The 13,733-nt window shown below is 36.5% G+C and overlaps 1 protein-coding gene and 1 long non-coding RNA gene across 2 annotated transcripts in view; one reads left to right on the top strand and one right to left on the bottom strand.

The window, feature by feature from the left end:
* The window catches only part of LOC129416563 (hydroxycarboxylic acid receptor 2), a 31,084-nt gene extending 26,563 nt beyond the window's left edge, over nucleotides 1-4,521 (top strand). Inside the window, exon 2 of the mRNA XM_055170890.2 lies at nucleotides 2,831-4,521. Coding sequence (XP_055026865.2) covers nucleotides 2,839-3,759 — 921 coding nt within the window. The 5' untranslated portion in view covers nucleotides 2,831-2,838 and the 3' untranslated portion in view covers nucleotides 3,760-4,521. The remainder of the gene's footprint in view (nucleotides 1-2,830) is intronic.
* Nucleotides 4,522-10,141: 5,620 nt separating this feature from the next.
* On the bottom strand, nucleotides 10,142-13,256 carry LOC141368861 (uncharacterized). The gene is made up of 5 exons (XR_012372288.1): nucleotides 13,055-13,256; nucleotides 12,786-12,869; nucleotides 12,296-12,376; nucleotides 10,932-10,989; nucleotides 10,142-10,810 (listed from the first exon to the last, which is right to left on the bottom strand). It is a non-coding gene; the product is annotated as an uncharacterized lncRNA (long non-coding RNA).
* Nucleotides 13,257-13,733: the final 477 nt, after the last annotated feature.

Below are 13,733 nucleotides of genomic sequence, written 5' to 3'. Positions count from 1 at the left end.
TTTGGATGCAATGAACAATTTGGCTAGAATTTTCTAATTTGAAACTGGTTTTAAGGACTGCCGGGTCCGATTTTCTGGCAAATGTCAAGCAGCTAGACTTTTGATAACGTTTCATAAGGTAATACTTTTTCTTTTTTTTGTGAGAGCTCTGTCTGCTGCATTCTGGACCAGCTTGAATTTCTGTATTAAACCTAAAGGACAGCCAGTAGGGCATTGCAAAAATCTAGTCTTGATGATTTTCGGTGTTTGACCAAGAGAGTCTATGTCAGGTGTCTCCAACCCTGCTCCTGATGAGCTACAATCCTGCAGACTTCAGGTCCAACCCAACTCCAACACACCTGTCTGTAATTATCAAGCAACCTTGAACACCTTGATTAGTTGGTTCACCTGTGTTTGATTGGGGTTGCAGCTAAAATCAGGGTTGGAGAACCCTGGTCTATGTCGTAGTTTTAATACATTTTATTTCACTTTTTTTTGATAATTTAGACTTGTTTTTTTTCTGAATTTAGTAGAAGAAAGTTGCTGGTCATACAGTTTTTGAGAACAGCTATGCATTCTGTAATTTTTGGTGAATTGTGCTTTATTAGACTTTGAAAAAATACAGCTGAAAATAAGCAGTAAAAACTAATTAAATGTCTCTTAATTATAGCTCTTAGAGGTAGCATGTATAGGGTGAAAAGCAAAGGTCCCAGCACTGAGCCCTGTGGCACTGTACTTGTGATTAGTTTGACACCTTTTTATTCACAGCTTGAAATCAGCCAAATACATGTAATTTAAACCATGCCAGTGCATTTCTGTGGATTCCATTATAAAATCAAGCCTATTAATTAAGCAATATCGCTCGAGTAGGAGTGTGATATAGCTCTATATCATCACGGCTGTGATTAGGCCAGAGGCACGAGGCCGTTATTTAACGTAACATCCAAGAGCGCTGATCTTTGACGGAATAGTCGCTTCCAATTGGGATTCACAGACTGATTTACGAGCTAGTGAAATGAGACACACGGAGAGTGTTTAAAAACAGCGCGTCTGTGTTTGTCCGTGTGTGCGTGCAGTTTTTCCATTCAGAGATGAGCCTGTTTAAAGGACCTCCATTCACCAGGTGGCGGAATGATACGAAAGGTGAAGCGGTTACTGTGCCGTTATCAGTAGAATATCGCATAGCTCTTATCCAATCAGATTCGAGAACCAGAAAGAACTGTTGTATAATTAAAGTTAATGTTTCGGTCGATGGTTATAAAGGCGGCATTGAGTAAGAGTAAAACCAGTTCACACACCTCTTTAATATTATTTTTGGTGATCTCCGACTCACAAAGTCAAACATCATTGGTGAAGACAGTAATAATAATTATCAAAATTATCCAATTAATGTTAAGATTTAGCCAAATTTTTTTAATGTCAAGCTTTTTTGGCTCCAAGTAAAGATTGGACTATGATGGCTGGGGTCTCTGTTCTTATGTTTCAAAAATCTCAAAATCTCTAATAACTAGGGAACTTTCAACAGGTTTCTCAGTGGATGCTTCACTGAGTGTGATTAACCCATTTAAACTCTTATAAAGACAGGAGAGTGTTTTTTCTTACTACTGTATGCTGTCTCATAAACACGATTTTTTTTTTGCTGCAAGAATCGATGACTAAAAGCAAACAATGTATTAAGCTGTTCTAAAGCCCTATCAGTCTTATTGTCATTGAGTAAAGTGTGAATGGGTATATCTATTTTCCTAAATATTTCCCCACATTTATCACATGTGAAACACTCGCAACTGAAGGGAAAACAAAAATTTCTAGATGTGTTATGAATGCAGAACATTACGCAAAATAATGTAAAAAAAATAACCCTGGTGTTGAAAATGTTTTTTGTGGTAACCGTGGTTTTACTACAGTAACCATGTTTTTCGTAAGGCAACAGATTTAAAGCAAGGCTAAGCAGATTACTAACCGCTTGCAGCAAGGCAGACATTAACCAGAAACCTCTAGTGTCAGGGCCAAATTAGCATAATTTAATCACATTATTTTCTCATTAATGGTAAAAAATGTTTAGTGTAGTACTTATGTGCTTTTGTGTATTTGTGTCATGAATTAACATACAGTGTGTTAAAAAATAACATTTAAAGAGATGAAACTTTACAAAGCATGCAGTTCTGTCTCCATGTTACTGTAAGTGGTCTCTGCGATGCTGCAAGAACTGCCAGGCGGATGACATTAAAGTACCATGAAAAAGATTTGAAAGGAGACTCCTCAGTATGATTACTTTAATAGCTTTCTCGGTACTTTGATGTTATCCCCCTGAGGATTCTTGCGGTGCTGCATTAAGTCAAACACACCTATTGATTATATGGTCATTGCATTTCACACATGCTAAGTGTGCTAAGACTGCGCTGAATTCTGTGCGGTAAACCTTAAAGGTGCCAATGAATGCATGATACAATATGTTAAATTATTCTCTGATATCTACATAGAAGGTATGTTCCAGATTCGGTTTTACATGTCCATTTACAACCCTAGGATTTGTCCTCAAAATGAAATGGTCTATTGTTAACTTATTTGAAAGGGTCATGAATAATAAAGTTGAGCTCTGCTCTGATTGACTGTTTCTCAGATCTGCTTATTTGAGTAGCTCCATGTGTTTGCAAACAGGGCGCTCAGAGCGGAAAAACGCCAGCTGCTTGCCTTTTTTAAAAGCGTGGCTTTCATTGGATACAATATGCTGGCATAAATGCCTTTGTGTACATGCCCCCTAACTGAGGCAATTTTCTGTGGCACTGACATTTTCTATATGTATGAGGAACAGTAATGTGTTAAGACTAAACTCTAAACTCTTTTTTTTCAGAAACTACCATGACATCCAACATCACTACACATGTCAACAAACTGGATTCCTATATTCTTCCTCCTGTGCTAATTATTGAGTTTCTTCTTGGTCTGCCTGGCAGTGTCATGGCATTATGGGTTTTTGGCAAAAATATGAAGTCTTGGAGGGTCAATGTCATGTTCCTCTTCAACCTTGTTCTGTCTGACGTCCTGCTTCTCTTGAGTCTACCCTTCCGCATTGACAACTACTTACGTAATGAGACGTGGATATTCGGCGATGCCTATTGTCGGATAAATCTGTTCATGCTGGCCGTCAACCGCTCTGCCAGCATTGCCTTCATGACTGCAGTGGCTTTCGACCGTTATTTTAAAGTGGTCCATCCGCATCACGTTATCAATCACATGAACTTAAAGCAAGCAACCTGTGTTTCCTGCTTCATCTGGGGAGTTGTAATAGCCCTGAGGACCCCCTTACTGGCCAACAACCTCCTAAGCAACACTTCAGTTTGCAGAAGTTTCGGTTATGAGAACCCTTCACTAGGTATCTGCCTACATTATGCTGTGTTTATCTTTGAGTTTTTCGTGTCTCTAATATTCCTGATCTTTTGCTCTGTGAGCATCGCCTGCAAGCTGCGTTCTCTTCAGATGGACAAGGATAAGAAGGGACAAAAAGCTATTCGGATCGTCCTGGTTATCGTTGGGGTTTTCATTTTTTGTTTCTTCCCCAGCGTTGCCACAGGGTTGTTTGGCCTTCATTTAAAATCACTTGGAAAAGATGTTAGCAATCCAGACCATCTGTTCTCTCAGTGGTTTCAAACCTCCTTAGCATTCACCTATCTGAACAGCGCTCTGGATCCGGTCATCTATTGCTTCTCCAGTTCAATATTTTTCAATTATTTGAAAAGAACGTTAAACCGGATTAGCTTCTTACAGCTAGAAGTCAAATGACGGGGCTGCATGCAAAACGGAAATGACTGAGAAGATACAGTTGGATTGGAAAGGAGAGATATTCAATGTTAACTAAGTGACTAAAGTGTACAGATATACTCACTTTCTGAGCTGATGAACAATAAGCCATTGACAGCCAATCAAATCTATTTGAACTTCAAGTGCAAGCATATTTGAATTAACATAAAGTTCAGTGATGTTCCCCTAATGTAGTTATCTTAATAGTTAACATTATAGTTCTTGTTAAAGTGTGATCGGCCCTTAAGCCTATTGAGCTGACTTAATTCAAATTCAATCAAATGTCTATTTCTGTTTTAAGTCCAGTGATGAATCCGTGTTTCCCATTATTCCAAAATCGAATCTGTCCTGCTACAGTTTTGTAACAAAAAAGGAATCCGCACACTGAACTCACAAAAATATATAGATTTATTAAATCACCGAAGTAACGTTTCGGGCTACCGCCCTTTTTCAGACTCCGGCACCTGCTAGTGTTTGGATGTGCGCGTCTCCCTCTTTAGTACAGTTTTGTAACAAACCTATAAGAACACTAACGCTGTGTTTTCGTAATTCTGCTAATCAAACAGAAAAATAAACCTAGATAACTTATATTATATATACTTATATGCATTTATTAAACCACATCATTTAAATTTATACCTTAGTTCATAAATAATTATTAATAACAATTCATAATTATTATTATAAAGAGCTAAAATAAAAGTGTTTTAAGTCATTTAAAATGTTTTTTTTTTTTTTTTGGTCTGTATTTTTTATTTTTTATACCTATTCATTATCAATTTTAATGACTGTCAGTTTGAGATAAATATTTTTATTTCAAAAAATAAGCAATACTGAAATCATAATTGTATTACACTACATCATTTTTTAAAAACATTATTCATTAAAAATTATATTCAGTTATTTGTAATATAATGTCATTGTAAATAAATCCCAGTAGTAGTAATGTAGCTAGCTACTTTAACTTGTAGTGTAGCTAACTACTTTTTCAGATGGGTAGCTTGGCTGTAGTTTAACTACCTTTACTGATAAGCTTGTAGCTTATCTAACTAGCTTCCCCAACAGTGGGTGTAATTGAATCCAGAGAGGAGGATTAATGTACCATCAGCAAAACCCTGAACTCTTAAGGGGATCGCACACCGGCCGCGCAGCTCAGCGCTGCATCGCGTCGCGTCACGCCTAGGAGAACTCGGACGTATTGTAAACCGGAAGTGCATATTAAATAGCGCGAGCTTTAAAATGTGAAATATACGTTAGCAGCCAATGTTACTCATTAATGATGTGGGACAAATATGATGTTATTTAATGTTAAACTATGTGAGTGGCGCTGTGTGGCGCGACAGGGATTTGAGCAACTTCCTGAGTCACAGCTGGGTGGCGCGGACAGGCGCCACCTGGCGGCGCCGGTGTGCGTATACTCATAGAAAACAATGTGTTCGATTTTTTTAGAACGGCCTGATTTAAGGTAATCCCTGTCTGGGAAACCACCCCTTAGTTAATTCACCCAAACCTAGGACCCTAGACAATCTACTGAAAGTAATGTAGGGTTAATTTGCACTCCAGGTAACAACACAGATATTGGCAATGAAATGCTGATTTCAAGCTGAGTACAATATGTAAAATTTAAAGGTACGACGTGTACGATTTTTGTATGAAAATATCTAAAGATGTTTATATTGTTTGTTCACATGTGTACTTTCCAAATGTTTTCATCCAGAGAAATTTTTAAAAAGCATTCAGCCCTGATGATGAGATTGCCTGTCAATGGTGTCAGGGCTGCATTATGCTTGGTATTTGCTTTTACTGCAGTAGAAATCAGAAATATGTTCAACATCATGCAGCGTTGCACAGACCGATGACATCATAGTATTACAAATGCAATCCACTCTTGAGACGCTTTGATACTCCAATCGATCTGTGCAGCGCAGCGCTGCATGAGGAAGTAGTATTATAGCATTTAGCATGACACTATTGTTGTTTCTATCAAGCCACTCTGTCGGATTACATTACATGTAACACAGGGGTGTAATGGTACACAGTTGTCAAAAGAAAAAAGCATCAAATACCAAATGCCTGGGATCTTTATTTACATTTCATTTAAAAACTGCTGGCAAATATATGTGTTTTGTACATACATTTGAATCAGAAACTTAAGGGTTTTACATATACAGTTGAAAGAAAAAGTATGTGAACCCTTTGGGCTTACTTGGATTTCTTCATAAATTGGTCATAAAATGTGTTCTGATCTTCATCTAAGTCACAACAATAGAGAAACACAGTCTGCTTAAACTAATACGGCACAAACATTAGATGTTTTTATTGAACACAACAGGTAAACATTTATAGTGCAGGGTGGAAAAAGTATGTGAAACCCTAGGCTAATGACTTCTCCAAGAGATAATTGGAGCCAGGAGTCAGCCAACCTGGGGTCTAACCAATGTGATGAGATTGGATGTGTTGATTAAAGCTGCCCTGTCCAATAAAAAACACACACCAGTTTTGAGTTTGCTGTTCTGAAAAGGCATTGTCTGATGTGAACTATGCCTCGCACAAAAGAGCTCTCAGAAGACCTACGATCAAGAATTGTTGACTTACATAAAGCTGGAAAGGGCTACAAAAGTATATCTAAAAGCCTTGATGTCCATGTGTCCACGGTAAGACAGATTGTCTACAAATGGAGAAAATTCAGCACTGTTGCTACACTCCCTAGGCGTGGTCGTCCTGTAAAGATGACTGCAAGAGCACAGCGCAGAATCCTCAATGAGGTGAAGAACAATCCTAGAGTGTCAGCTAAAGACTTACAGAAATCTCTGGAACATGCTAACATTTTTGTTGACAAATCTACAATAAGTAAAACATTAAACAAGAATGGACTTCATGGGATGACACCACGGAGGAAGCCACTGCTGTCCAAAAAAAAAAACATTGCAGCACCTTTGAAGTTTGCAAAAGAGCACCTAGATGTTCCACAGCACTACTGGCAAAACATTCTGTGGACAGATGAAACCAAAATTGAGTTTTTTGGAAAGAACACACAACGCTATCTTACCTCACAATGCCACATAACATTAAACCGTTCACGCAGCAAAAGAGCAAAACAAAGAAGCAGAGTATCAGCGTTACACCAAGCAATGTGAGGTAAAGACAAATAAAAAAGATTAATAAAAATTAAATAACAAAACAACAGATAAAGAAACAATACAAAGCAGCCAAACGGCAGCAGTGCAGAATATTTTGTATTAGTACAGCAGGATATAGGCACAAAATGCCAAACGTAGCACAGCTCTGCAGATAAGCACTGTAAAGGCATCAAAAGAGTTATTAATAGATGTAGGAAACAACGATATGAAACACGAGACAGAGCGAAGCTCGGCAGACGAGCATCCAAAGAGTTAATTAACAGAAGCAGAAAACGAGTAGCATGAAGCTGCAGTTTTAGGACCTCTGTTTTAGGATCCTAGTTTTATTTGTACAGCGCCTCCTACCAAAGTGGATAAATGATGAAAGATTGCATGGCACTGCTATGAAGATACCGAAAATGGACAACAATCTGAGTACTTACTTATTACTTAAGAGTATACTAAATGTTAATTAAGCTTTATTTGTTTAATGCTTAAAAACAATTAGTATGTCAACAATCATGTACGTTGAATTGGCCTGCAAAGTTACTGTACCCAAAGTGAGTTGCTAATAATTTTAGTTTTATTTATTCCATGTCTCCTTTTTACTAGCGCTTTTGGTACTTGTTAGCCTACTTGTTTAATGAAACAAGTAACGTGATTTTGGCAGTCCCTTGTCTTCAGTTTGAAAGTCTGTTTAAAGGTCCCATATTTCTAAGCTTTCTAGAGTTTTATTTTAGGTAATGATGTCCTTAAGAATAAATAAAATAATCTCTATATATTTTCACAGCTCCACTTTCAGGAGCTCTGCTAAAAACAGGTATGTCTGTTGTTTTATGAGTGAAATACGCAATTGAAATAATGCTATAAATGGAAGTACACTAAATGTTAGTTTCTGTACACTAAATGTTAGCTTAGTTAAGCAACAGACACAGAGACTAAGATTTTAACTTTACCATGTTTAACTCAATAAACAAACAGACACCAACAGGGCCGGTGTCTGTAAATTTAGAAAACAAACAACGTCTGCCACATTGAAGCAGTCACTGGTGAAAATGTTTAGAACTAGCTAAGCCCGAACTAATTGTCGTAGGAATTTCTGAATACATGAACATAGCCATTGTTCACGTATATAAATGTTTTTCAGAAGCCTGTGCAATGATTTAGATATACCATTCACAGATGTGGGTTAGATTGCCAACCACAGTTACATTACCATTGCATTCACTGCCAATTTATGCTGTCACATAAACAGAACTTCTTTAAACTCTTCTCTATCCTCGCTCAGATGACCTTCACCATCCCAACTCCAACCACCAACCCATCATCCCAACCCCAACCACCAAAATCATCAGCTTAAATGACCTCCACCATCCTACTCAAACAACAACCACTGTGCCACCCACTCCAAGTGGACAGATGCAAACAGTCTGTGTCAAGCCAGTGCTAAAAAGGAAATGTTTCTTATGCCAGCTTCTTGTTAACACTTTAAAAAAATAAAGGCACATCAATAGGAAACACACAAGCAAACATAAGAACATCATAGCAAGTTCCCATCTTCGGAGTAAATGTAATGCTTAGATCTCAAAAAATCCTATTATGCATAACTTCAAGAAACATGTTACAGGTAATTTTGTAATTTTCAAAGCTTTAAAATGAGTGAAGTTATAAATGTATAACAAAATATTTACAGAACACAGTTTTTTCATTGTTTATTAGGTCCAGTGAGCATAGTGGTTGAGTGTTTGCAGTTGTCTACAGGTGTACAGTTCCACTACACTTTGAAGCCCTTACAGACCATGATTACCAGTATTCATATGTAAACTGTAGCAAACATCCACCAGTGCTCATCATGGACCTTCATAAGAAAGGAGCATTTTATATTTTCACATTATTTCTTAAGTAAGTGACCTTGCACAACCTCCAGAAGACTTCAATGGACAGGTTGATATTGAAGGATTTGGGAGGCACTTTCATCGGAAAGGATGTGTCAAGGTTTTGTAGCAAGTAATGCAAGCCAAGATTAACAAGCAGTTACACCTTTTTCAAGGACTGCAGAACTAGCTGATAAACCAACAAGAAAGGTCCATAATATGTTTACATTTATGTCAAGATCAGGAGGTTTTGACAACTTCCAAAAGTATCACCTTTTGATTATCTCAAATCAAGTCATTAAGGATGAATACCTTTTTGTTGTTAGAGGTTGTTGGATAGAGCTTATTTTCTTTTTTATCTCTTTTCTTATCTAAGGGGCCCATGGGCCCTGTGATTTTGTGCCCATGTGGAATTGTTTACAGTATTCAATGTAACATTCGAGTGGAATGCCCACGTGACTTGGCAGACATGCTGCTTCTTGGAAGCAAATGCCAACTACTGTTATACAGTTAGTTCCATAAATATTGGAACAGAGGCACATTTTGTGTTATTTTAGCTGTTTACCAACATTTATTGCAGTTACAGACATATAATGAATAGTGGTCTCAAAGTGCACACTCTCAGCTTTACATTAAGAGGTTTAGGAATTCCAGCCAGTGGTATAGTGCAAGGTATACAACGTATACCCACTACTTTATTAGATGGCATGGGGTATCCACCAGCAAAGTTTTAATACTGGCCCATTTTTGACTGGCCTAGTGTTACATGTTACTGTTTACAACACAGGCCATTCAATATTAGTTGGGCCGCTTAACATAAATGGGATCATAAATTAAGAGTATAACCACTTCTTTAGGCACCACTACATCACTGATTACAGCCATTTAACTACCCAGGTGAAAAAGAAATATATTTAAATAGTATTTTTTGGGACATACTTAATATATTTAAATGCTACTATACTAAATGCATATTAAATGTATTATATTGAACCCACTTCAAATATATTAAATGCATTTCGAGATATATTTAAAGTCAATTTTAATCTATTTGCATTATATTTAATATATTGAAATTGTGTTAAATTGGAACAACTTCAAATATATTTAGTGCAATTTAAGTCTACTTCTTTAAAATTCATTTGAAATGCACTTCCCATACACTTAAAAATACAGTTAGAATACATTTAAAGCTTAATTTAACTGTGCTTTAAGAACACTTTAATAGTACTTCAGCATATTAGAAATATACTAGCATTACATTAATAGAAATGTATTAGCATTACACTATTATTTTATTATAAAGTTAAATGTTATATTAAAATTATTAAATATTAAGACACATACAAAGATTTTGAATACAGAACAATTTAATATACTTCACATTGTGTCGTGTACATTACAAAAATATCTAAAGTAAATTAATCAAGCACAGAGACATACATAATCTATTGACCAAACAGAAACAATATAAAACAAATATCAGAGAAATGCAATTACAGAGCTTCTTCTATCAAATTGTACAACACTAACATTAAATGTATTAATGAAAAGTACACTATGAATATGCAATCACTAAATAGGCATAAGCAATGATTATATAATAATCATAATGTAATTCTCTGCTTAAAAAGTTACTGAAAAAAAATGTTTAAGTGCAATTTAAAGGCGGTGTGCACAATGTTTGAAAAACACTTTGGAAAAGGAAATGGGGCGACTACCAAAACACACTTGTAGCCAACCAGCAGTAAGGGGCGTGTCTACTAACCGACATCCTTGCCGGGGTTGCGTATGTGTGTGGTGGGTCTATCAAAAGAAGGTCCAGATTCTATTGGGGTAGAGGCATATTTGTTTAGGTAATTTCAAATGTTAACATTGGCTTTCAAAAATTGTGCACTCCGCCTTTAACCAACTTAAGATAAACCTATAAAAAGCTGAACCAAAACACAAAACAGTTTAGATGTCACATGTTTAAGTGGAGGGTCACTTCTTCTTGCAATTCAGACACCTTAGTAATTGAAGACTGCTTTATCACACGGTCTGTGAAAAGGAAACAGAATATACCAATTAACCAATAATGAATGAACATTTGGCAATCCATGTTTAAAATAAATTGGCATAGATATGCATGTATGGAAGTTTTGTTAACTTCTCAGTTTACCTTTTAAAGCTTTGACTGTGTCCTCATCAACCGTGTCAGTTTTATCTGTCACAGCACTCTACAAGTGGGAATGAAGATAGGATTAGAACAGGCTCATGATATAAAGCAACCTGTGTGTATTACAGGATATGTTTTACATTGATAATTGTGTTTTATTTGAACCTGGATAATTTTCCATTGTTTGTCTATTGTGGTCTTGCAAACTTAAGGTTCACATCTGTTTAAGGAGATTTAAAGGAATAGTCTACTCATTTTCAATATTAAACTATGTTATTACCTTAACTAAGAAGAGTTGATACATCCCTCTATCATCTGTGTGCGTGCACGTAAGCGCTGGAGCGCGCTGCGACACTTCGATAGCGTTTAGATTAACCCCATTCATTCAATGGTACCAATAAGGGATAAAGTCAGAAGCGACCAAACACATCAACGTTTTTCCTATTTAAGACGAGTAGTTATACGAGCAAGTTTGGTGGTATAAAATAAAACGTAGCGCTTTTCTAAGCGAATTTAAAAGAAGAACTATATTTTATGGCGTAATAGCACTTTTGGGAGCACTTCGACTCGCCTGAAAAGTCCGCTCCCCTTCCCACTCTCATAATGGGAGAGGGAGGGTGTTACTGCGCCGAGTCGAAGCACTCCCAAAAGTGCTATTACGCCATACAATATAGTTCCTCTTTTAAATCCGCTTAGAAAAGCGCTACTTTTTATTTTGTACCATCAAACTTGCTCGTATAAATACTCGTCTTAAATAGGAAAAACGTTGATGTGTTTGGTCACTTCTAACTTTATCTCTGATTGGTACCATTGAATGAATGGGGCTAAGCTAAATGCTATCGAAGCGTCGCAGCGCGCTCCAGCGCTTACGTGCACGCACTAAGATGATAGAGGGACGTATCAACTCTTCTTAGTTAAGGTAATAACATAGTTTGATATTGAAAATGAGTAGACTATTCCTTTAAGGAAATCAGAAATGATGCCAAACAGGGCTCCAGACTGCCATCAAATGGTGGCATTTTGCCACCTAAATTTGAGAGTGTGCCACTGAATTTTACATCCAGTCGCACATGTGCAACCAGCAAATTTGACCTTTTTTTGTGATATGACACTGAATTTGAAACAGCACATTGTACTTTCTGAATCTATAATTAAAGTATTTATTAGTGATACAGTGGAAATTAGTAGACATGTGAATATTTGGTTAGCATGTTGATTTACCATGTGTGCCTCTAGTAAAAAAAAGTTAGTCTGGAGCCCTGCCAAATGGTATATGCAAGGATGGCTAGCTCAAGTCCCTTACAGCTTTACAATAAAAAAAAAACATTTTTTTAAATGAATAACTCAAAAGGACAGAAATTAGCCACCTGGAATGGATGTGTTGCAAACGTTTTTCTTCTGAATCACTCCACATTTGTCCTGATTCAAAAATGTCAATAGGAGTTGATCTGAAAAACTACAGGCAGGTAAATGATGATTCATAATTTGTTTTCTTTTTAAGAATTACTTACCCTGAGTACAATATATTTAAGACAATATAAAATAATCAAACCCAGCCTCGGCAGTTTTACAATCTCTCATAAAAGTATCCCTTCTTACAATGTCATTTTTGTGTCCATATGTAATTAGAAATACATTTATAAATAAACAAAAAGACAACAAGGTTGTCAAGATTGAACTGCTATACATTAGCCATTGAACATTACTGGAGTTATAATAACCAAATGGTCATATCATGGTATTTTCAGGTAAGACAGCTCAAACATTCATTTTAAACTAACGTTAGCATTGCAAGAGAAACATTAGAAAAACTGAAACGTGAACTTAATCTTATTCAAATAGCAACAACAAACTTACCACCAATAATAAGTATTTCTATGCGCTGTATCTTCATTTGTTCCTGTCTACTTGGCTCTGGTTGGGCATATTTATGTCGCTGTGCTAAAAAAAGAAAGGTTTTAATGATTTCTGAAATGCTTAGTCACACAATAACGATGTTCCAATTACCACACGTGACACCGACATAACGTTACATAAAGAAGCTGGGTTAACATAAGGACAACTGTAATCTTTTACTTATTTAATAGTTAACTAAATAAAGAAATGCAAAATCTGTCATCACTTACCCTCGTGTTGTCTCGTTCATCTCCAAACAAAAAGCGACGTCAGATGCACTAAAACTGCTCACATTTTAAATCGAGTTGTTTTATCTAAGTCCTCTGGTGAAACATGATCGCCGATTAATTAAATAAATACGTTTAATGCAGAGTCGCCATCTAATTTAACAGTTTATACGTTTAATGCAACCAACCGCATGCACCTCGTGAACTGAACAGCTTTCAAATAGCACCGTGACGTGTTAATATGACAACAACCAATCAGGTTTAGTCACGTGTGTCACCTGTGTTGTTTGAAAATAAACATTAAGCTTGTTCGACCTCATGCGGCGCCGTAAGAACCTTCAGCCGGATGACGTCAAAGTACCGCGAGAGCGATTTAAAGGAGATTCCTCCGTATGAGTTCGCAAATCGCTCTCGCGGTACTTTGACGTCATCCGGTGAAGGTTCTTACGGCGCCGCATGAAGTCGAACAAGCCTACAAGCAAACGTAAGATTTTAAGCAAATCTTTGAAAAAATAGTTTATTATGCAATCGGAATGATATGATGTTTAAATGCTTGAGGAAATTTCAATGTTAGCTTATTACAATTAATGAATCATGTTTTGAAAAAAGTATGTTTTATCCAAAGAAGTACATTTGTGTTTAGCATATTTCTTAAAAGTGTAATTATGCATATATTTATTAC

Source organism: Misgurnus anguillicaudatus, chromosome 11 (assembly GCF_027580225.2).
Source record: "Misgurnus anguillicaudatus chromosome 11, ASM2758022v2, whole genome shotgun sequence".
Classification (NCBI taxonomy): domain Eukaryota; kingdom Metazoa; phylum Chordata; class Actinopteri; order Cypriniformes; family Cobitidae; genus Misgurnus; species Misgurnus anguillicaudatus.
This window is presented reverse-complemented; position numbering and strand designations above follow the sequence as displayed.